The sequence below is a fragment of the Lonchura striata genome, chromosome 7, assembly GCF_046129695.1.
Source record: "Lonchura striata isolate bLonStr1 chromosome 7, bLonStr1.mat, whole genome shotgun sequence".
Classification (NCBI taxonomy): Eukaryota; Metazoa; Chordata; class Aves; order Passeriformes; family Estrildidae; genus Lonchura; species Lonchura striata.
In genome coordinates, this window is record NC_134609.1 from 19,480,113 (window position 1) to 19,505,317 (window position 25,205).

The 25,205-nt window shown below is 45.0% G+C and overlaps 1 protein-coding gene across 2 annotated transcripts in view; it reads left to right on the forward strand.

The window, feature by feature from the left end:
- FBXW4 (F-box and WD repeat domain containing 4) overlaps nt 1–25,205 on the forward strand; it is a 59,694-nt gene that overhangs the window by 25,755 nt on the left and 8,734 nt on the right. For both annotated transcript variants that reach the window (XM_021536371.3, XM_021536369.3), the window contains exon 6: nt 20,579–20,644. In XM_021536371.3, coding sequence (XP_021392046.2) covers nt 20,579–20,644 — 66 coding nt within the window. The remainder of the gene's footprint in view (nt 1–20,578; nt 20,645–25,205) is intronic.

The window sequence follows — 25,205 nt, forward strand, 5'->3', positions numbered from 1 at the left end:
TAAGTGTGCCAGTGGTGCCTATGACTTATGCCATGTGGCTCTTCTGGAGGACCTATTTCAAAGTCATGCACTTGCAGAAGCATGCTATATATGCTGAATAATGTTCCTGTTACAGAGTTTGGATTTTTTCCTTTCCTTTTCATGTGAACTATCAGAGACTGTAGTCTGTCATTTCTTGTGTCACTTGTCAGGTTGAAGTATTATGTCTGACTGTTCTGAGTGTATGGTGATGACTCAGTGAGTAATGCAGAACAACTTTTCAGAGGGAGTTGATCTTCTCCATGTTCCAAGTGCTCTGGAGCTGTCTGGTGGGATGTGCTTCTCTGATCCCATCTGACCCTTGCTCTAATTGTTTTGTCTCCATCTCATTGTTCTGGCAGTGCACATGGCTCCTGCCTCCTCTCTGTAAGATATTTCTGTGTAGTGCTAAAAACCACCACCATCAGCACCATCTTGGTATCTTCATCCTGTATCATGCAAGGGGAGAATCAGAATGTCTGCTCTGCACTACTGGCATCTATTCACTCTTGCAGGTGCTTCAGCTTTTGGAGACTCAGAGATTGACACCTATTGAGTTTTTCTTCAGGACTCTCTGTGGATGGTGCTGACCACGTTTGGTGAAACCCACAGCCCACGCAAACCAAAGATAGGAAAAAGGATGTTTAGTGTTTGTCTCACAGTGTCCTCGATTGTGGCTTCTGAGCCACCTCTAGTGTTGCTCACTCTGTAACTTTTCAGTGAGGAATGCTTTTAATTTAAGCTCTCCTGAGGCTGCATGCCAGCACAGAGCTCTGCTTGGCTGCCCTAGTGGTACTTGGGACAAGTGTGCTGCAGCACTAGCTGGGGCAATTGCTACTAATTCGCTGTAGAAGCTCCACTGTATTTATGGGTGGTGAGGACAGGGGGAAGCTTGCTCTCCCGCCTTCCCCCATGTTGTCTCAAAAGTCCTTGGTGCATCTTTGATTAGGTGTAGGTCAGAAGAATTTCCACATCGTGACCTTAATAACTGGGGTTGATTGGCAGGCAGTCTGCGGAGAGGGAGCAGCCTGTCCCTTTCATCTCCCTTGGTGCCGTGCTGGGACAATGGGCCAGCATATTTTCCTTGTTGTTCCTCATTTGAAAAGGGTCTGGTATCTCTACTAGGTACCTGTGACATGGGGGTCTTGATTGGGGTCTCATAAAGGGCCCTGTCACTGTGTCCAAAGGCCAGGAATACAAAGGCGGTCAGTGGGTGGGGGTCTCAGCTGACCACTGAAGAAGGGAGGGGAGGGTCCTGGAAGCAGTGGAGGGAGAAGCAACCCCTGATGGGAGACTTTAAAGGGGGGAGGGGGGGAGGAGGCGGCCCATTTTTGTCCCGAACTCATCAAGCACATCTGCAGAATTGTCCCAGCCTCTGCCTCCCAGTTTCAAAAGAAAATGATCGTTTGATAAACCGTCCTGATTCACCACTTTCTCACAAGGGAGGGAGACCCACCTTTGACCTCTATGATTTCACATTGGGCCCAGCTCCCCCCCATCCAATTGCTGGAGAAACTTTGAAATGCATCCCTTGTGCTCCCTTTCCTTCTCCCTCTTTCCCTTTACTCTCTCTTCCCCTTGCTATTTTTTTTTCTCTTTAGTCCCCCTCCTCCTCTTCCCACCACCCCCAACTTCCCCACTCTCCCGCTTTGTAAAAAAGCAGGCGTACTGCTTTGGAGTTTAGGCAAGTAATTAGTAAAATCTTTTCTGCAGCACAATAAAACCACAGCCCTTGGCCTGCATATTCCCACAATTTACATACTTGCGGGCATTCGAGAAAACAAGTGGTATTCCCAGTGCATCGTTGCCTATGAAAATCATTTGGAAGGCAGGGAGGGGAGGGTGCTGAGACCCACTCGCTCCTGCGAGCTATAGGAATGTGCATGAATATATTAAAATGTTTCCACACAATGCTTGTATTTTCCAACGGGAAGGGGCATCTTGTGGATGAAAGGCGGCTGGCCCAGACACAGGCCTCTTCCAAACGCTCTTTCCCACTCAGGGTTTGTTTGCATGGACCAGATAGAGAGGGGGCCTGGAAGGGGAGGAAGGGGCAAGGCTGCTATCCATGAAGAGTAAATCTTTGTGTGCTTCTTACCCGCTCCCCATTTGTGGTCCCAGAAAGTCAAATTATGAGGGAATTGTGTCTGCAGAGGGAGGCAGGAAGGGAGATCATCAGGACTTTCTGCAAAAGCTTTTGGAGGCATTGGAAATGTAGAGAGGAAATAGCTTGTAATGGACCATATAGTGCTGTGACCAATGGGATTCAGTGGCTGCAGCAGGAAATGACTGAGAGGGAGCTGATTATCTTGAGCAGTATTAGCAAAGTGCCTATTAATAACAGAAAACACTCTTGCAGTACTTTTCCATCTTTATCTTACTGTCAAAAACAGGCTAGATAATGCTCAGTGTGGGCAGCATGTCCAGCTGTTGTTCTACTTTTTCCAAGAGGGTGGTTGTTCCAGGGTATGCCACCACTGGAACCCAGCAGTTTCCGCTCCTTTTCAGTCAGGGCCCACCTTAGCTGCCTTTCCTCCAAAGAGGTTCTTTGGGCACTTTCAACTTGCAGGATGTTGACAACAGGTGTGTGGTGAAACTTGTATCTAGAGTGTGTTGATCTATGATTTCCTTTCTAACAGACAAGAACTGATGTAGAAAATGGAAGTGAAGGGAGGGAGAGGCTGAACACAAGTAATGAATAACTTGGCTTAGGAGCAGGGTTTGTATTTAGGGAAGACTGTGGGTTCAGCTCCAGGAATACTGTTTTATTTGAGAATACTGGGGCAGGCTTCAAAGAGGCTTTGCTTGGAGGTAGGATGGTGGCTGCATTTTTTATTATTTTTGTTCAGTAATAGTCTTTTGGTGACTTAGAAAGCCCTTTGAAATTTTTGTGGGAAGTGGTGTGGCACCAGCAAGGTCATCTGTATATATTTTCCCTATGTGGTGCTCGCTCTTCTGGGTGGATGACCTGTCCAAATGGGTTCTGCCCTGAGGATTTACATATCTGTTCAGCCACAACCATGGCAGCACAAGTTTATGGATGCCATGAAGAGCTATTCCAAGACCCATCTGAAGTCTCTGCTCTCCTGAAGGAATTTTCAGAACACAGACTCCCAGAACAAGGCATAAGCCCTTTAGAGAGGAGTGGGAAAGCTTTATTGAGAATTTCTCCTCAGCTGAGCCAGCTCTTCATGTCCTTTCTGACAGACTCCCTGTGACAGATGAGAGAAAGTGTATTCCCCAAGACCTACAAGGAGCTAATCAATTTAGCATCTCAAAACCTTTTGCAAAAGAGTATTCTGCATGGCAGCTGTTCCTAAAATGGATCTGCAGAAGTAGCAAAGCTCTGTAATGCTATTGCTCCTGGCTGGCCTCCACTGGTCATACCAGTGTTGGTCATGGTGCAAAGGTCTCTAACCTTTTGTTGGAAACAACCAACAACCTAACTTGCAAGAGGGCTTACTTCTTATTTTTAATTATTGTCTTCCCAATTCCCTGCTCCTCCCCTTCATCTTTCTGCATTTCTTAAAGAGGCAGTGGAGGGAAAAAAGCTTTGGTTTTTGTTTGGGAAGGGGGTTAGCAAGGGCGACATGGCCCCTGCAACCTCTCATAGGGGTGTCTTGTCAGGGCGCGGCATGGAGGGCACAAACAGATCATAACCTTTAAATGAAAATGTGATGGAGGGGAGAGATGAAAGCAGTGAAACAAATTAGATACATCTAGAGGGGGTGCTCAACTGGAGAAAATTAGCATTTCTTCCTAATTGGAGTGCAGGGCATTCCATTACAGGGTTTCATTACAAGGAGGAAAGCACTGGGCCTCTTTGGAGGATTCCCCCCTGCCCTTGGTTTTTCTAGAAGAAAAAAAATGTATTTGGGAGAGAACTGCAAAGTACTGAATTTATCAGAGTGAAGGTTTCAGGCTACTGCAGGGGGAAGAATTATAGTAAAGCACCAGTTCTTTATTTATTAAGACAAGAAAGTGATGATTGTGTTCACATGAAGGGACTTGCTAGTCCTAGTTTTCCTGAAGGAAACTAAAAAGTATACAGGAGGCTGCAGGTGATGATAACTTTCTGATTCAAGTACTTGCTGAATCAAATTCCTAAACTATCCAAAATGTACTAGTTTGTTTGAAGCAAAGAGATATGCTTTTGATTATGATCAATGGAGTAAATTCAAGCCTGTTTTATACTGCATATCAAGTCCATGCTGCACAAAACACTTGTTCAATGTGTGTTTGACTGATTCTACCTCTAACTAGAGCTGTTGTATCCAACAGAAATTTGCATATATTCCTTGGAAGACAGCAGCCAACTTCCAGCACAGAATGTCTGTGGCTGCTTTGGGGCTTGTGCACAGCTTTGTGGTCCAAATAGCTTGTGTCAACTTGAGGAATAGGCAGACATAGATGTGCTTTATATGTACATCTGAATGTGTGAATGGGGGCAAGGAGTAACTCAGAGAGAATTGAAGGGACAAGGTTACAAGGTTTTGCATTGCATTTCCTGGTTAGAAATAGAGGGGGACAGTTTCTTTTTTCCAAGCATGGACTGGATTATTTCTGGATTATTTATCAGTCAGTGCTCTCAGGAGAGGCTGGGGGGAAGAGAAGAAGGGGGAGGAAGAAGAAGAAGAAGAAGAAGAAGAAGAAGAAGAAGAAGAAGAAGAAGAAGAAGAGAAAAGCATACTTTGTTCAGATGTGTGGTATGCAATGTATGTTGCTCTTCCAATCTACAGTTGCAAACTTTTCTCTTGCAGCTCAGGAGAGGGAATACATGAGTGTATCAATATGGATTTTAGGAAACTGCTGAAGGAAGGGTTCTGACTACAGAGAAGGTGTTTCCTGGCCGAGGGGGAGATATTTGCAGCAGCACTACCTTCATTCTGGGCAGGTTCTGTCATCCATGTGCTTGGGATGAGGTTGCAGATGGTATGAATTTAAAAAAGTCATAAATGTAAATCTCTGATTTACCACTTACTGCTGAATTTTGAGCAGAGTGTAGCACTGCGCACAGGAATATCTTCAGGCTTCAAGAAAATACTGATAAAAATGAAAACTTGGCTCAGAGATGGGCTTCTCCTATACTAGGTCTGGCACACATCAGGATGATGATGTCTCCTGTCGCAACATTCTCCTTGTCACTTCAGTCCTCACAGAAGATGCTTGGCAGACTGTTTAAAATAAGGCAAGAGTGGGACAGGATCAGAGAGGCTGAAATTTGGAGAGGAGCAAATGAGAAACACAAGACAGTCATCCTTGAAGGGAAACCAGTTACTCTGAAGAATGGGAATTTCTCCTCAATATGTGATCTGGCTTGAATGCTAATACACTTTCAAATGGAGCATGCCAGAGTGCCTCTTGCCTGTAGCTAAGCTTCAGTTTCCTGGGGTTGCTGGCATTGTGAATCTCTGCTGTGAGTTGAATTGGACACTGGAAACGTGGATGGAATTGTGTGGCTCTGACTCCCTTCTTGGCTCCATTGCCTCTGGTTTCTTTTCAGAGCAGTGTGGGACTATTACAGACTGGAAGGCAGAGTGGAAAGTCTGTTATTTCTGTGCAGTGTTTCCTATATTGTGTTCTGTGGTTCATTATCTAGGATTTGTCAGGTCTTCTCTACCTTCCTTCCCAGCTGCATGGAACCCAACTGCTGCAACCACTTTCTTGCTCTTAAGAGGTGTTGTGGGTTCATGATGCTCCATTCACCATCCCTACATGTGGGATGTACTCTTACTGCTTTGTAGGCGTCCTGACACTTAGCAGGTGCAGGGCTAATTTGGGACCAGGTATTAAAGCCAGCTTTTAATGTGCATTGCCCTGTCTAATTTGTAAATTCTTGTTCTTTCTCCTCTGAGATTGAAGCACATATTCCTTTAAGTCTCACCGTCCATCAAAGAGGACTTGAATGAGGCCCTGCTATGGTTGGTAGACACAGGCAGCTAATGACAAGAGAGAGCCCATTTCCTTTGTGAAGAGAGACCTGTACCAAGGTGATTTATAGTCCCAAAGATTTATTAGCATGGGGGCTGAAGAGTCTTGCAGGCTGGAACCCAACAGCTTAGGTTTTTTTCAGGGGAAAAAGAGATCTGTGTTCCTCTTCCCCACTCCTGAAAGAGGTGAACTCATCAGAAGCAGCAATTGCAGACTGAGCTGGGCCAAGCAGCAGCTGCTACTATTGCTGTGCTTGATCTCTTCCTCCTGGTGCAGCTGTGTTGAGCTTTACACCTGTGCTTTGTTCAGTGACCTGCTCTGCCTGTTCAGGCTGATTTAATGAGGGATGGGGATGGAGCAGGACTGTCTGATTGAAGAGTTTCTCTCTTGCATCCGATTTTCTGTCTTGGCTTAGAGCATGTTTTAATTTTCTGTATACTTCCCCTGGATTTTCTCCTCTTTGACAGTGGAGAAGCAAGGGAGCCTGCTCCAGATATTAGAGAAGCAGTAATGTTTCTCTAACATCTGTTCTCTGATGGTCTCAGAGCAGAAGGTTGTGGAGGTGAAGGATGCCAGCAGTTTCGAAAGAGATTTTGTAATTCATGGATAGCAAGTTCATAATGAGGAACTAGGTGGGGATACACTCTTTAAAATCCTTAATACAGAAACTATGGATGCAAAGTGAATGACCACAGAAGGCTGTCATGCTTACATGTTCTTCCTGAACAGCATCTGCCAGTACCACTGGAGATGAAAAAGGTGAGCTTGATGGACCATAGCTTGACAAAAGTGGGCATTTCTCCTCTTCTTCTGGTCATGGTGGGTCAGTCCAGCATACTTCTACCCCAGCATTTGGTGTTCACCAGTGATCAGTAGTAAATGTCTATGGAGAACGTAAGAAACAAGAACAGAAGATCCTTTCCTGCCTATTCATTCCCAGCTTCCAATGAGCAGAGGTTAGGGTTTCCCTGGCTAGAGTTTTCATCTGGACCAATGTTTCTTTCATATTTGCAGAAGATCGCTCTGTGAGCAGGTCATCTCTTCTTTCTGAACCTGTTAATGTTCTGGGCTTCATAGGCTCTTTTCAAATTCAGTGTTGTGTCCTGGGGAATAAGCATGTTCCTTCATTTTTAAACCTTTTGCCTGATTGTTTTATGTGGTTATACAGTGAATGATTTCTCTCTTTGGATACCCTTCCCTCTGTTTAAAGTTTTAATATTTTTCCCAAGCTACCCTAACTCTAGTACCGATGGCCTTGTGTGAAGCAGTAGCAAGGCAAAGCTTGCAGGTACTTGCTGGCCAGTTGTTTGGAGTGGAGTTCATATGGAGTGGAGTTCAGGCATCTCTTTGTATGATGAAGTAAGCTCATCACTTCCTCCCAGTGCAGTCTCTGACTGAAGTCCATAGAGATGCAGCCCAACATGAATTGATGGCCATGTAATTGATTCTTGTGTATTCACATGATAAAAGATGAGTGACAGTTTCGACTGGGACACTTGTAACTGGCTACAGAATCAAATGATGTTTGAGTCATGTGCTCATTTCAGTGTAGAACGTGTGAGTGAGCTTGGTTTTGGCATTTCTTTGTGCGTTTGACTTAACAAGTAGAAATTGTTCTTTTAATAGCTGTTTTTGGATGTGGCTTCCTAAATTCTCTGAGCACATGGAAATAGCGCAAGCAATGGAAAGGAAAGGAGGAAACTGTGGTTTCACACTCCTACCCACAAAGCTGCCTATGCATTTAAAGCTTCCAGACTTCTGTTCCTTGAAGTGTAGGAGGACTGACTGCCAGTAGGTTGTCCTGCTTCACCTAGACAGCAGCTTACTGAGTGACAGGAGGCAGTGTGGTACTTAATGTCCCTTTATCAGATATGTTTTGTCATGAAAGGACAATGTATATTAGGGAGTCCTCTGTTCCATTGCAGACTTGAGATGTGTGCCTGAAGAGTCTTTCTCAGTCCTTTCCATATCCAATCCTTTCCCTCTTATACCATTTTATGTGTAATTTTTCCCCAATATACTGACATAAAGTGTCATAATAAATTACTGCTCGACTTCCTGTCTTGTCCTTTCCCTATCTCTGTGCCATCTATTTTGCCTGGTTACTTTCCTATCTTCATCTGGCTTATCTCAGTTGTCAGTGAAATTTAATAATTCTTAGCCTGCCTTGCAGCTCAGCCTGATTACAGATACTGAAGGTGAAAATCTGTGCTGTGAAACTATACCTTATTGATGTCAGTGTGGTTTGATCTCTGGCTTCTGCAAAACTTTTCCAGCGAGTTTTTGGGTGGTTTGGGATCTGTATGGGAGGTGGCCACTAAATGTCTTTATACCTTAGATGTGTATTATCTGTTAATGAAACCTTGTATGCCTTTCTCTGCATGCAGGGCTGGGGCTTTTTGGCCTGACTGCCAGGTTTGCTTTCTCACTCTGATGCTTGCTCACAACCAAGCATGCTTTGAACCTGCAGATGGGGAGGAGGAGTTTTATTCAGGCTCTTGGTTGCTTAGGGCTGAAGAGTTGACATACTCCAAACACATAGAATGAAAACCCTGAAGCAAATCATATTGCGTAGAGTGGAGAACTGGGGAGGTGGAAGCTGCCCAGAGCTTTAAGGGCAAGTGGATTAAGGTTGTTGCAAGCGTGTCCGTGTCAGGACTGGAATGATCAGAACAGGAAAGCTCTAGGAGTCATTTCATGGCTGAGTTAAACGCAGATGAGGCTTTGCTTCCCTCCTCCACAGAGCACCTGTGTCTCCATGCCTCAGTGTGCTGGCCCTCTCTGTGTGTAGCATGTGCTCCACATACATGCCTTTCCCCTTTCACCTTTTCTGGTCTTTGACTTCTTAAAACCCTCTGAGCATTATTTCCCTCTCCCCTTATGAAGAACTCATTTAGACTTAATTTGTAAATTGTTTGAATATCACAGGGGAGAGGAGGAAGATCAAGCACTCTGTTTTTGTGATTTGGGTTCTTTCCCCTAAAAGCATGAACAAATACATCTCCTGCCTCTGCATGGTATCAAGAAAGAATTTCTGCCCTGTGTGCTAAGATAAGGAAAGTATATGTTTGACTCCTCTTCTTCCTCACCATCCTGATCACTTTTTTCAAAATTCTCCTAAATATTCGAGTTTGAATTTATTATATGTGTGTCTGTATGGCAAAAGGAAAAAGACAAAAATAATCTGTGGCTTGTGGCACCAGTAAAAGAGATTCCTTCCACCTCTACTTTTAAACTGAAACATTCTTGATTTTTAGTTGTTCTGGCAGACCTGAAAGGATTCTCCCTTCCCCCGACCTCACTGGCATGCATGGATTGCTGCTTATTGAAAAGTAATTTTCTGTCATAGATTCTAATGGAAAAGTTTATATAAAATGTCATTTTATATAGATACATGCATTTTTAAAACAATATTTGTTAACTGAAAACTTTGCCAGTCACATCTGAAAATATACTGAGATTGGTCTTGGCAGTCCCGAGTCTTAAAATATAGAAAGGCGGTATTTTATAAATAGAAGAGATTTTCTTCTTTTGCATCATGATTCTTTAAGCATTTTCTATACATGATCAAATATTTAGACTTTTGTCCAAAGCAGTGACAGCTGGAATATTTACTTAAATCAATTCCACATGTCCTCTTGTAGGGTGTGAGGTTACTAGAAGAAAAAGCCCTGGACCACATAAGGTTTGTCATAAAGTGTGAATAGAGATGATATTACATATCTTTTCCCACTGATGCAGGGAATGTTCACTCTGTTTCTCTGCACAGGCTTGAAATTGGCCTGGTCAACATGGACCTGCTTTTGTTCATTCTTGGTGTCTGCATTTGAGATGCTGGCATGGATTTCACAGCAAGCATACTTTGTCCAGAGGTGTCAAAAGTTGCTTCTAAGGAAAGGTCTTGAGAATTGATGGGTCACAGGCACACAGTATATGGCTAAACTCATCTATCTGTGACAAGTACTTAAGGCATCTTGGGTGAGGCTGAAATAAATGGGATTGAGATTGAAAAATGATCCTTTCTGCAAGAGTCTTTCACAAAATGTGATAGAAATAGATATGGCCTGAAAAGAAACCAGAGTTGTGGGGTTGAATCAAGCAATTTGCTTCTCTAGTTTGCAACCTGCTGCAGCACTGTGTCACCGTTGTATTTTAGGCAGCTCAGAAATTAAAAGTCTGTGCCCTGGGGGTTTGCTGCCTGCCTGCTCCCTTCCTACAACTGGAGTCCCTGAGGATCTCTTTTCCTTGTTGTCAGGATTGTTGTAATTGCATCATCTCCTAGGGTTTGTGCAGCACTCTGGTGTACCTGTCCTTTGATAATAGTGGCATCTTTCAACTTCCCTGCTGGATCTTCACCTAGTCTTCATTGCAGAATCAGAACCAAGCTTTTAGATTATGACAATTCTTGCTTTCTAGTAGGATACTGCAATCATAAGAGACACAAGGTAAGTTTTTTAGGACTTTAAAAACAAACAAAAAATCCCCCAGACCCCATTGCACTGAATCTGTGATCATTAATCCAGCTGAGCAGCAACTTTAACTTGTCTACAAGACCTGACAAGTCAGGACAAGGATTTATATCCTAAAGGCAATGGTGATAATTCAAAAAAAGCACAGATGCTAACAAGTCCTGAGAATCAGGAGAGGCAGCATGCCACACACAGGATGCCAGTTTCTGGTTTGTGGGACATCTGACATCAGTCTGATTTAATACAGGAGTGATATACTGGTGGCAAAGTTTTTTGAACCCACATGCATCAGGTTTCCTGGTAGTTTTGCAAAACCAAAGTCTTGTAGCAGAAAGGAAGATCAAACAAGTGCGGTCACACTATGAAAAACAGTTTTGGTTTGCTAATGGGAGATGCCTCAGCAAAAAGAGAACCTGGAGCCTTTTTTACTGTCCTCCTGGTTATGGTTGTTGCCTGACTTTTGGAGCAGATGCTGGAGGAGTTGACTTAATTTTTGATGATTTTTCTCAGCAATAAGAGTTCTCACTCTGCCCTTCTCACAGTTCTTGCTATCCTGTTTGGGATCTGCACCATCCAGCTTATTCTCCCTGAGTCTATTGCCTTTCTAAATCTCAGTGTGAAGGTACTAGACTAGAAATCCTGTCCTGGGAGCATATGCTACACCAGACCTTCAAGAATCTGTCATGCATCGCACCCCTTCACATGCTTCTGTCGTGCATCACTAGATCTCTTTTCTCCTTCACCTCTTTCTTGGCATCCTGCACTGCCCTGTTCCACAGGCTGGGGGAAGGATGCCATGGGCTGACTTCCTCAGTGTGTGTCCCACTGCTGACCATGCCCCAGCTATGCCAGGCAAACTGTCTTGCTCCCACCCCTCCTCTTGCTCGCCCCAGATTGGAGCCCCCGAGAGGTCTTTGTCCGCCTGTTGAGAGCAGCCCCCGTTCCTCCATTCCCACATGGCGCACCCTCCCCAGCAGCCCTCTCCCCATTCAGCAGTTTGGGCTGAAAGAACCTTGGCTAATTACGTGGGGCTGAAAATTACCACTTTGCCGTGTTTTCCTGCTGCTGGGCCCATTTGTGTGGGGCCTGTAGTTAGAGGGAACAAAGTCCCCCCTGTGGAGCCAGGCAGGCCCCAAGTGTGAAGCTACAGGTACAAGCAAGAGGGGAATGAAGGGAATAATTACCAGCTTCTCCAGGTGAAAGCCCTGTTAAAACTTCAATAAGCCAATTAGGGGCCAGGGTGTGTGTGTGGGGAGAATCTCCCCCACCTATAACTGATTCCCACCAGGCAATTAACAGAAATCATTTCACGGAGGGGAGGATAAGAAATGGCTCTTAGAAATTGTCTTAAGTTGGGGGGGTCTGAAACAGCATGACTGCTGCAATGGTCCTCATATACTCCAACCTCCCTGCTCACTGTGTGGCCTGAAAATGTTGGTGGGGCTAGGAGGAGAGGGAGGAGGGAGGGAAAATGGCAAAGAAAAAGGAATCGCTGGAGCTTTACACCTGGGCAGGCTTTGAGGAAGCGAGGGCTGGAGTTCAGAGCTTCTTGTAAGGCTGTGTGTGGGCCCAGAGCACCAAGCTCAAGGGGGCTGCTGGCTCTGGGGATGTGGACAAAGGTTGAGCTCAGGTTGTCTTCTCCATGGGGGCGAGGGGGAAGGATAACGGGTAACAGTACTGACCAGAGTAGGGAGGGGAAACATGATGGGTGTGAAGGCTTGAAGTGGGTGTGCAGGTTGGTGAGAACTGAGTGCCAGGCCCTCAGAGACATGCCCAAGATGCATGATAGTCTGTAGGTACAAATGGTGTCCAGTGTCTAATACTGGATCCATGTATTTCATCCAGGGATCATGTTTTTCTGCTGCGCAGTCAGCAGCTCCACCTGTTCCTTCCTTTCAATTAATTCAAAAACCCTGGGTAGAGATTTTATGAAGTTATCTTGCAACTCCTGTGTACTGTATTGCAGATGGCATGTGCAGCAGTTGGAGGTAGAGCATGCTGTCTGCTGGGTACTTCTCAGGAGTATTGCCCATTGGTGTTTGAAAGGCTGCTCTGGGGAGTAGAGCAAGAGTAGAGCATAGCAAGTTGCTACAGATGGCTGAGATTTCTGTAGTGATGTTGGAAGGGAGAATGCTTTGTGTGAGTAAGGAAATTGAGACTCCAGCTGTGGTTATTTCACCTGCACTTGAAAAAGAAACAAAATAAACCAGATAAACCTTTAACTCCTCAAAACACAAATGGAACCTTAGTAGCCACTTTCTTTGAATTTATAATGTTATAGCTTCTGAGCATTAAAAATGTTCTTTGAGATTTTGTTCTGTTTACTGATAAGCTGATATAACTGTGCTGTAGTAGTGTTTAACCACCTAGTCTCAAACTGACCTTTAAGTCCCTAGATTTCATTCTTTTTCTTCTTTTTTTTCCTCCCCTTCTCTTTCTTCATAGAAAGCTCTCTATGGTAGGAATAGAGAGCTGTATCTCTTGCACAGCCCAGATTTTAGACTCCGAAGTGATTTCTCAGTTGAGTCATGTTTCTTTATTATTCAGCTTCTAAGATGTAACCCCAGTGATTGCCTGCAGAGAGCTCTGCTCACAGAAAGGCCTGGTAGGCATGCACAGACAAATCAGTTTTGGCACAGACTTTGATTTTTGGTACAAGTTATTCAGATCAGTGCCTGAATTATGTTTTGAATTAAATTTCTGTTATGGTTAAGGAGTCTATTTTTTCCTGTAATAACAGTAATAACTTCAGCATCATTTGGGTTTTAAATTTGGTCTCGAGAGAGATAAGGAGTACAAAGATCTCTGCATGAACAACTACTCCATGCCTGGGAAGACGTTTGGGGAGTAAGGAAAAATGAAGACTGTTGGACATAGTATGTAAATATGTATTTTACATTATTAAAAATAGGTTTTCAAGACTTTTCCTTCAATTTTTGTATAGCTACAAAAGCAATTCTGTTTGAAGTTCTGAAAAATGACAGCAGCACTGTGAAAAGCACTGTTCCAATATTTCTCTTGTAAAGGAACACTCAGGATCCTCAATCAACTTTTATAGGGCTAATGTGAATGTGGTCCTCTTTTGAAAATTTGCTTCTTCCTGAAAGCATGTGTCATGTGAAGTACGGGGGAAAGCAGTGGTACTTAGATGTGAACAGGCCTAGAAACATCAGGACTGTTTTGTGGATTGAATCACTAGTTTGCAATCAAGGGTATTTTCCCATTCATTGCTGTAGTGTGGAAGAGTGTGCATGTGTTTGTCCTGTCTGGAATCTTTGTCTTGATGTCATTGAGCTCAGTTTTTCCTCCAGAAATGAGGATTGTACTCTGTATCTGGTGGCTTGTTTTCACAGAACTTACCTGCTGCAGGGCTGCTGAAGGGACGGTGATCAAGGTTGCAGGTAACTTGGACACAGAATATGGGCTGAAGCTGCAAGGAAGTGAAGGCAGGATGGAGGTGTCTAGGTTGGACACCTACTAAGCAGCTTGCTAGAGTAGGGGTGATCTGTCTACCACACCAGGAATTGGGCTTTTAGGGATATGAAAAGCTTTTTCTGCTCTTCAGCCTGAGTGTCTCTGAAGTCTGGAGGAAGTCGTGAAGTTAGAGGCCAAGGAGGAAGGCTGGAGAGGTGAAGCTTGATTTCCCTCTACCATGAGGCATGAAGTGTATGACTTGGGAGGCAGCGACATGAGCATTTCTTCTATCTCATGAGCTGGAGTTCTGTCTCAGATGGGACTTCATGTTTCAATCCAGCATCTCTATAGTGCCCTTCAGTATAAAATGTAAATGCTGTCTTTCTGGGGACCACTTTTTAGTGGTCCACTTGAGGTGGCATATGAATGAGTTATTAGTCCATCTGTTCATGCATGTGTCACTGGTGCTCCTTGCAAGAGCACAGGATTTCCTCTTGGAGAAGTAGTGGTTGTTAACGTTGCAGGGTTCATGGCCTTCTCTATGCATTTTGCTTTCTCTCTGTGCTGAGTCCATGGTGGGGTGTGGCAGAGCTGTTCTGTACCTTCTCTGTGTGACATTTATGAGGTATATCAGGAGCACAGTTTAACTCTTGAGTCGACTGTTCCTTGGAGGATTCTGTAGCATGCACATGAGCTCAAAGAAGTAGCAGCAAACCTTCCAGAGCTTTCCAGTCTGTTTCTGGAACAAGCCAGGTTATTTGCCTTCAGCTGCTGGGACTTTTTGGCATTTATTCAACAAAGGTGAGGCTGTGCTGCAGTGAGATTCTTCTGTTTGCTTAGGTGAGCTTTAGGTGCACTGTCTTACCTGCTGATTTTTGTTGAATTTGTGGTTACAGAATGTTAACATATAACCCAGCTGTCTTGACTTCTGAAATACTGAAGATGCTTGGTTCAGTTCTCTGGTCATCCTGCTAGAAGTGCAAATTGTAGTACAGCTAAAGAAACTGGTCTAGGACAGTGAAGGGGCAGCATCAGTCCAGCATGACCACTCAGTCCTGGGTTTGTCCAGCCTTGTCTGCATCTAAGGCAGGTGGGATTTCTTGCATATTTGTCCTGCCTACTTGCTCATAAATAAGAGGATGCTAAACTGATGCTGTGCTGGTTTTCTTTTTTTCTTCTTGCAAATTAAATGCCCCTGGGGAAGGAGCACTTGCCCCCCTGCACTCTCTGTCTCTCTCCCTTTGTGTGTATCTGGTCTGTTGGAGGAGTCTCATGCTGGAGGTGGCAAAACTCCCTGTGCTGGGTTTCTGACCCCCTCCTTTCCCCTTCACAATGTTGTTACTGTTGCATCTGCTCTTCAGCAGGGGCTCCATCAAGTTTATGTGACCTTAGCACTGTATTCATGCTGGAGGAGTTACCTTCCATAATGATGTCAACTGAAGAGGCTGGCGGGATGGTGGCGGCCGCGATAAGACATGACATGTTCTAATGATTCGCCCTAGCGAGCTGCGTGTGTGTGTTGGGGGGGCACAGAGGGGCTTGGAGAAGGGAGCTGGGGGCCCCACAGGTGCCGACAAAGACTTTGACCTTTGCTGCTATAATATCAGTGTTTCACAGGCAGGGCGGTTCGGTAACCCACTTTCAGCCCATCAAAAATTGATTTAATTGCAATTTTTTCCCCCAATTAGGAGCACTGGAGCTTAACTAATTGGAGTAATAGAGAGTAATAAGGCTCTGATAAAAAGCCTTCCTCTGCCTCCTTTGTATCTTGTGTCATCGCCTGTCAGAGGTCAGAGAGCTTGCATATTCTATTAGGCAGAGTTGCCTTCATTTGTACAAATTAGTTTACCCAACAGTAATTAAAATGCCAGTGCGGGTCGGGGAGAGCTGAATACAATTGATGGGCACGTTGGTGAAGGATTTGACAGCTCCGGTGGCCTCCCTTGCCAAAGCGTGTCAGTGCTGAATCAAAGGCTACACAAACCCACAGACCCGTGCGTTTAACCCGCGGCACCGTCGGCACCAACTGCTCTCTCTCTTCTCCTAGCTCCCTTCTGGCCTTGCTTTCCCTTCTCCTTCTTTTCTCATCTCACTTGAGACTTTTTAAAATAGATGTTTCCCATCTTTGAGCTGTCCTTTCTGTTGATCGCTTTCATAACACTGCTACCAACCCCCCCATCCTGTCTCCCCTGGTTCTCCCGCTTTTCTCCCCCCACCTTCCACATTCCCAGCTGCAGGGCTGTGTCAAGTAATAACTTCTTTGTTTCCCAGTCCAATGAGTCTCCATATATAATAGTTTCCAAAATGGAACAATGATGTCCAATTCCAGGGGGCGGGGGAGAGTGCCAGGAGGATGGAACGGACTCTTGCACGTGTCAAGCAGATTCTGGATTTGAAATCCCCGAAGAGCAGAATAGAACTAGAGAAGCAATCTGTTTACAGTGCAGGGAAAGGCACAAGCCTGGGGCACAGGGGATATGTATTGAGAAGAGGTGGGAAAGGACCTGTTTTATCCAGGCTCCTTCAATGACTTTTCATTGCAGGATTCCCAGCTCAGGCAGCACCCACTCTAGAGGCTGGGTTGATAGTGGGAAAAGTATATGTTGTTCAATATGACTTGTATTTCTGGAGCTGAGACTGTTTCCAAACCTCAGAATAAACAGCATCTTTCCAAAATTACTGATGGACATCTACCTCAGTCCCTCGGATTTGTTCACATCTGGCAATGGTCTGTCCAGGATGGGGTAAAGAGGGATGCTACATGAGTCAAACTGTAGTTGGCACCTTGGGAGCAGCCATGGGATTATTGCAGCTGGAGTGTAGCCAGGGCACTACTGCTGTTGCCAGGAATGCCGTGGGATCTTCAACAACCACAAGTCAGTCAGATGGAGAGTTCTTGTGTTTCTTCCAACAGCACTGCCAGAATGTGTGTTCTCTTTCATTTCCTGGCCCAGCTTGTATTGTTGGGGGGGATGATGTCTAATGAAATGTCTCTTCTGCAACATAGAGAAGGTCTGGCTTCTGGAGAAGCAGGCTCTTGGTTGTTCTGTTGAGTTTTTATTTTTCCCTCTTGTTTATTCCTCTCCTCTCCTCTCTGTCAGTAGGGAGTTTCAAATAAGAAAGAGGACATCAAAGTATCAGATGAGTTGGAAGATTCTTTGTGTTGGACAACAAAAATACACTGTTTATGAAGTATGTATGTTAATGCTGTGCAAAATTCTTGCCTTCCTGGTTTGGTTTTTGGCTTGGTTTTAGTTCCTAGGGGATCCCTGTGAAGACAACATGCCCTGTTATGGAAGCCCTACAATGATGCATATTTTCCCCTTAGAAGGGCCTGTTAGAGGGAGCTTGTAGTCATGGTAGCCAGCAGCTTTCAAAGGACAGGAGGAAGCTTAGTAGGGAAAGGTCTTTACGTCTCCAAGGCCATGTGGAGACTGGCCATAGCAGTTTTTATGGTGGATGTAGATGCATCTGATCAGAGTCAGTGTACATCAGTGTGTTGTATATACTTCAGGTAGATGAGTCATGCCTGCATTAATATATTTAAGGTATCCTGTACTTCCCTCTTCCCAATCTAGTCTCTCTCCAGTCTGTGGGCAAAATGAATGACACTTCCTAAGCTAGTGTCATCTTGAATTGTTTTTCTTGCGCAGCTGGCAACAACACTTGTGAAAAAGCTGTACTTCTCTAAACTGGAGGGTTGTCTTATGTGTGCTCTGTGCTCTCTAAGACAAAAAAGCCTTGTTGAAGATAGACTGAAAGAAGCAAACCTGATAGAAGGCTTCAGCCTGATCTTCCACACTAAACGAAGTTTCAGAAGTTTTGGAACCAAGCTTTGCATGCTTTCCTCCAATCTGCATGTTGTTTTAGACATATGAAAGCTGATTTGTGTTGCTTTTTTGCCTGAAGTAAAATTGTCACCTCTGAGACGTTCCCAGTTATGACACACCTGAGGCTTCAAGGTGTGTGCCTGCAGATCAGACTCAAGGGGAGGGGCCCTGTATCATGCCCTGGAATCCAGACTTTAAGGTCAGTTCACTCTCAGGCTTCGAGAATTTCTCAGTGACACTCCTTGTGCATGTTGTCTTGTGAATGCTGCATTCTAATGCTGCAGTGAAGGTGGCCTGCTCTTGTGGGAGAAGTCTTATCTTTGCTTGCTAATGGGCTCAGGCTGTTAAAGATAAGGCCTGCAAACCTGATCCCACTGAAGTATGAGACAAAATTCCTGTTGACTGAATGGAGTCAGCTTTACCCAGAAGAGACTTGTTTGTGGCCCTGAGGCCTGTATTCGATGCTGGAGAAAAATCTCTTTATCTAATGCTTTTTTCTCTCTCTGTTTTTTTGTGGTTTTTTTTTTTTTTTCCTCTGAGGGGTGAGGGGTAAGGACCAAGGAGGGAAAGCTGAAGTCCAGAACTGACAGCATGAGGGAGGATTAGACCTAGCTGTTCCTCCCACCTTTTTCTCCCTGTTGGTGTGCCTCCATGGTAATTTAGACCTGTGGCAACCATCAAAGCCTTGTGCATACCTTCTGCACAAAGGGATCTGTCTCCCACGTGAGAGTGTTCTCTGCTGGGACAGAGTCAGTTTGTCCCCCAAAAGAAAAATCTTAAGCACCCAATTGCCTGCTTGACTGACTCCCTGACTGCTATTGTGTTTCTAACCACAGTAATTGACTTTAGTAGTTATTAATGGATTATGACTGGAGAGGGGGGACAAAACCCAACACCTAGCTTTGTAGCAGAGGGACCTGCTGACCAAAGTGCTGCTTTCCAGACATGGGGTTTGACCAACAAGCTGTCAAAGTGGGTGTCTTTTGTTTGTTCTCCTCTGGGGTGGGTGACATCGGCGAAAGAGAAATGTTCCCCTCTGTCCTGGACTATGGTGGAGAGAAGGCAGGCATTGAGCAGAAACCATGTTTCCAAAGATTAAATGCTGCACACTTTCTTAATTGATTGTGGTGGCTGCTACACAGCAAGAGGAATTGGATTTTCCATAGACTCTCAGACTTTGGTCAAGGACTTACATGGAGCACCCTGCAGCACCTCTAGGGTCAGCCAAGTGCTACAGGTGCTTTGACTGATTGTATGTGCACTGCCAATGAACCTGGAATTTTGCATGTAGGACATCCTGGTTGGAGACACTTTGAAATAGCTCTAGTTCTGCAGGCCTTTTCTAGCCTTAAGGGCATCTAAGAGTCACAGAACTTGTGGACACCTCCAGGTCCATGAGATTGGGTGGAAAGACAGAGTCAACACAAAAGAGGCCTTGGTAGCTAAAGCCCTTCCTAAGTTCTTGTAGCTCTTTGAAATGGTTTGATGTTACCTGCTTGCCTCTTTTGAAGAGTGTTTTGTCAGTGCTGCTTTGGCTTTATGGTTTGGAGAAACCAGTTGCTCAGCTAAACCACAGAGATAGGAGCAGAAGGAGTCCTGAGTTCAGGTCTGGCTTCCATCTGGTCCTTCTCTGGCTTTGATTGAGTTGAACCTGTGCTCACCTGGCTGCTGAGTGCCTTCTTGCAGCAGCACTAGTAGCAATAGCTTCTCACAGAAGTCAAGGGTGCTGCAAGAATCCATTCCTGGTGCAATAGAGGTTTGCAGACACCTTGACTTCCAAAGAAAGAATGCTGTAGAGGATTAAATAAATGTTTAAAAACTGCTCTGTTATTTTTATAGACATGACATTGTTTTCTTATTTTGCTTTCATTTTTCAGCTGCCAGCCCTGTGTCATACTGCAAAAGTTCTTCAGGCAAAGCATAGAAATGGCTTTTATTTAAAGCAGGTTCCATTTCGTGTGTTCATGCTATCCTTGTTGCATTGACTTAAACATAGTTTTGGAATTTTATTCTCTGTAGCTGCAATATATATGGCTTTATGAGAGGTCATTTGTAACTTACTTAGAAGTCCTTGTATGAGCTGCTTCCTCTTATTTGGACTGAGAATGGGAAGCTGGCACGAAACAAGCGGTGTGGTTTGGAGAGCACAGCACCCATGTTCCTCATGCTTGATTTTAAGGATTTGTTCTGTCTTATGAACTAGTATAAGGCCAATGGGTGTCAGGTGACCTCTGGAGCCAGCATGTGCAGGAGGGACACAGTCTTGCCAAGAGGACTTTGGAATGGGCCCTGATGGAGGGTGTAAACGGAGCCAGATATTGCTGCAGGAGTGGTGTGCTGCCTCTAACAGGGAGTGCCTGAGCACTGGGGAGGGCAACCTGATCCAGCTTTGAAATTGGCCCTGCTGTGAGCAGGCTGGACCAGAGACCTCTATTCTGTGATTCTTTAGGCCTGTGATGCTGCAGCCAGTTCATGATTGTACCCAGAAGTTGCCAACAAGCAGAAGTGAGACATGAAGTAGGAAATAACAGTGAATTTTCCATGGGGTCTTTGCAGCTTACAGCACTAAGTGTATGAAACATGCTAAGTATTGTACTGACTCATTTGAAAATGTTGTTTACAGCTGTTCCTGTTTAGGCTTTCCCTTTGTATTTACAAATCCATCTTTATGTCCTGCCAGTTCTCTGCAGTTGTGACCTGGTGTATCTGGGAAGCTCAGCTAGTGAGAGTCTTATGGTAGCTCTCCCTTTGCTGCTGCCTGTCCGTTGTGAAATGTGGTGGGACATGCTGAAATCATCTTGAACCAGAATTCAGAGTCTGTCTTGTAACCTGTTTTCTCTGTCTTGCTCATGCATTTTCTTCAGAACATGAGGATTAGTAAGTGTTTTTTGTTTGTTTCTTTGTTTTTTTAAACAGCTCATTTGTGACAGGGACAGCCTGCTGTGGACACATCTCACCTCTGAGAATCTGGGACCTTGAGAGGTGAGTGAGCTTCCAGAGAGGGACTTAACATGAAAAGTGAATAACAATGCAATGTTGGAAATGCTTCAAAAGGGTGTAATTTCTTTTGTCAATATAGGCAAGAAGTGATAGAAGATGAGATGTGTTGTGGAGTGGGGGACAAAGCAAACTGGTGTGGAAAGGCATGTGTGGGGGGTGGTTCTGGTTCAGTAACTTGGCTTTTCTTCTCAGCTTTTCCAGTTGATGGCACAGCCATCCTAGTTTCTTCCCATTACCTGTATACAGGCAAAATACACCCATTACGCCTCCTTTTCATCTGTCTCTGTTGATGCCTCAGCCAGAGGAGGTGAGGAAGGTGATCCTTATCCTCCCATTCACTCACTTCTCATGGTGCTAGGAAGCCAGAGGCAAACACAGGCTCTGAAGTCACCTTGTCCTGGCTGGCAATTCCAGTAGCTCAGAGAGGTGATGTGTGGCAACACATTATGTATGGAAGTGACTTCGGCACGTTGTCTTCTCTTTGTCCTAATAAGCACTGAGGAGGTTAATTGCTGTGGCCTCTGATTTGGGGTCTTTGAGTAGTTCCTGTTCAGTGTAGGTGCTGACCTTAGCAACTGGGGAAATGTTGTTCTCAAATCTTGATGTGAGACTCAACTGCTGACAAATTTGAAACTCTCAGCCTGAGGGTCTTAGTGTAGTGATGGACAGATAGTAAATATTTCACAGGATTATTGGAATGGCAGCCCTGCCTTCCAGGACCAGGATGCTCTGGGTAGGAGTGGCACAGCCCAGATTATCCAAAGGAGTGCTGTCAGGATTGAGTTGAGCAATGGCAGAAGGGGCCTGAGGGATATCAGTAGAGCTGCATTTGGGGAAAGGGAGTGAAGGAGGATTGGTGTGGACACAGGGTAGGTCTGAGACAAGTTGCCTTCTAATCTATAGTTTAGATTGTTTAAGTCAACTGTATCAAATACAAATTTAAGCCAGCAGGTTTATTCTCTGAAATAACAAAAATACGTTCCAACAATGCACCCTACAAAGGACAAGCTGGAGCAGGAGAGAGCACCAGTGCACTAGCTATGGTGCATGTTTCTAGTGATCCATCCAGTGGTGCCTTTGGAGTACCCCAGAAACATGCAGGCTGTGCTGTGGTGCCCATCAAGTCTTCTGGCTGTTCTTGAATAGAGGCATCTGACAGGGGTGAGGAGATGGGCAGCCCTCTCCCCCCTGCCCCAGCCTTTCTGACAGCCTTTCCCAAGGAAGCCTGAAGAGATAATAAAGCTGTGTAGAAAATAGGATTAAGGTAATGAACAAGCACAGCGGAGTTTGATCTTTCAATAATGTAAAAGCCTGAGTGACAGGCAAATAAAAAAGCCAAGGCAACCTAGGCCACTGGGCCTCTGTTGAAATGGCTAGAGTGTCAAACTTATTCTTCCCTCTTCACCTGTCACAGCTGGAATGCACCATGCCACTGGGTCTTTCCCTCTGCAGAGACCTGTGTGTGAGCTGGTAGACTCATCAGCATGTGCAGGGTAAGAGGCTGAGTAGGAAGCACGGCTGGGACTCTAGCCTGTGGGGCTTGATGCCATTATTCATGGAAAGGGAATACAGAGCCATCCTTCCAGGTCTTGACTCTCCATAAACTGTTCATCTTCCCAGCAGAGCTTTGAATCCATCTTCAAAAGCTCCAGTGATTGCCAGAAGTGATCTTGTAAGAAATGCTGTCTGTTCCTTTGAGGCTTTTCAATGTTGTCTCCCTGGTCAGACTCCAGGAGTGAGAGTGTGGCATGAAAACTTAAAATCTTAGAGCCACCCAGTACTTAAAACTCCTCCTGTGCTCAGTGTGTCCTGATAACATCTGGCAGTCAGAGCCAGAGTTTGCTGCTTACCCTTTTCTTGTAGCCACAAAAGGGCCCAGAGGCTGCCCCGCAGAGGCTGAACATGGCAAGGATATTATGTCTAAGGACAGAATCCAGGTAACTTCTGTCAAAAAAAAAAAAAAAAAAAAATTGGGAAGGGTAGAATGATGCATAAGGCGTGTTTTTGAAAACCACAGGATCCTTAGCACCACTGAGGTGTTTAGTGCTGTCCAGGATCAGCTAGTTCAGTTGGGGCAGTTTTCTTGGCATCGAGGGGTGAGTAAGCAACACTACAACAGTTTCTGTGCCATTTTCTTCCATTGGGGTAGGTGGTCTTTTTACCCAACAGCTGAGATCTGGAACGTGCTACAAAAGGATTTAAAGCTTAAATAACCTTTTGTGTACTGATCATCTTAGTTCCAGGCCAGATAAGTCCTTGGCTGGTGCTTGTCACTGTTGGTCATGGTATGTTTTGTATTTATGACCTTCGCTGTTCCCTGACCCTGCGGCAGCCATTCTTATCCCTCCAAGAGGAAGGGGATAATATCTTCACCTGTAAATATGTCCTGTGCTTTGAAAAGGGCTTGATTGGTTTTGGTGTAGAGGAAATTTTTAGTGGGGAAAGGAAACGCCTCTTGCTGCGTCCCGCTCCCACAACTGTCTTTCATTTTTGACTCTGCTGAGATGATGGCATTGGATCAAAGCCACAACAGGCAGCAACAAGCAATTGTCAAGGGAGTCTAAAGCAGGGGAATGACTGCATAATGCCAAAACACTGTCTCTGATGGCTGAAATTCCAGCTGCTGCTACACCTGGCCCTGTCTCCTGTAATGAAGGAGGATTTAGATTTTTTTTGTATGCTTTTGAAGCTGGCTAGCTGCACTTGTGGAGGACATCTCTCACCCCTCACATGCTACCTTGTGCCATCTGATTGCTTTTAGAGAGGGGAAGTTGCTTGATTCCCACTCTGGATCAAGGTGTGTGTATATAGAAGCAGCTGTAAGTTCAGTGATTAGAGGCCTGCAAGGGGAATGGTGAGCAATATGGGCCACACGATACTAACCTGTGTCCTTGCATCAAGTATCAGGGCTTGCTGACTCCTTGTCCTCTTCCAAGTACCCTTGTCCTTGCTTTAGTGAAGGATATGATGGCAGCTGCCCCTTTTGCAGGTCAGGTTCCTCTGCTCACTTCTGCCTTTTTCTATTCAGACCGTCCTGTCATGTTTGCCAGTGTGAGTGTGTGGCTCAACAGAACAGCCACTTAATGACAAGCAAGAGAAAAGGAAACCTTATTCAGATCCTCCTCCTCTTTCTTCTTCTTTCGATTGCCTTTGGGAGTTTAAACTCCTTGGAAGATGAGGGTCATACACCACTGACAGCTCCAAGGCCAGCATTTGTCATTTGCCTGCAGAGAACTGCTGCTTCCCATGTTATTGGGGTGGTCTTGCATGTCGTTAAGAGACAAATGCCCCTGTCTCAAGGATGCTTCTTCATATGATAGAATAATCCAGAGGTCTCTTTGCAGCAATTCTTGGAACTATTCTGCAAAGCCTGACATTTGAAATGGACCAGTGATCTGTCTTACATGGTAGTCTTCATGCTATAAACAGTTTGAATGCACAAATCCTAGTGTTCTTTCCTGTGACATGACATGACATGCTGCAGGGCACAAGAGCTCTGAAAACAACCAAAGTTAGCTGTGCCCTGCAAGCCACCCAGATCCTGTACCTTTTAAATAGCCAGTCTTTGTCCAACTCCTCCCCCCTTTTGAAGATATTTTTGGCAGAGTGGGGATTTTGTTTGTTTGTTTTCTGGGTTTTTTTGGGTTTTGTTTTGTTTTTTTTAAGAACCCTCTAATTTCTTGTTCGGTTTTTCTCCTGCTCCTGAGCCCTTTGAAAGTGGCTTTATGCCGTCACTGACACCAAACTGACACTTTGCGTTTCCCCACTTCTTATCCCTTTATGGCAACAGATGTTGAAATTTTGTATCCCTTTTATCTGTCCCTCTTTGCCCTCTTCCTGTAATTAGGTTTCCCTTGTTAGCAGTACAAAGTGGCCCGGTTTGCTGCCTGGCCTTTTGAGCCATTGTGTCGGAGCACATTTTTTCCTCCTCTTTCGGAAGAGTTCCTTCCCCCTTAAGTAATAGGCAGGGTGTGGGCCAGAGCTGTGGCTTGTTCTTGTTTCTTTGTTCTCCATTTATCTCTGCCACCTTTTTCAAAGAGATGGAGAAAAAAATAGAGAGTGCGTGGAAGGGGAAGATACAGAGTTGCATTTCTTGACCATCAGGCCCCCCTGCTCTTCAGGTGTTCAAGGCAGGTGCCTTTGATGTTTGCAGCTTTTGGGGAGGTGGGAGGTAGAGGATTCATGAGAGTGTCTTGGGAGTGGAGGAGAAGTGAGATTCAGGTGTGTGGATGGTGCCCTCAGCAGAGGGTTGGGAAGGAGTCTTAGGTAGCCAGGCAGCAGCTGAGCAGGTTAATAATCTGTTCTGCCTATAGAGTTTGTGCACTGTGCTCTTTCTTTCCAAGAGCCAGCATGAGTGTTACCATCTTTAAGCAGCTGGCTGAAGTGTGCTAATGTGCTGCTGCTGTATCTCTAGTGTGTGTTTCCATGGGTCTCTTGCTAGGTTACATTTGTCTGGGCCACTGAGGGGGCAAGAATGAGTTGCTGTCTTTTCAACTTTTGGCTTATGTTGATCTGCATCCATTTTGGTATACAAAATCCATCC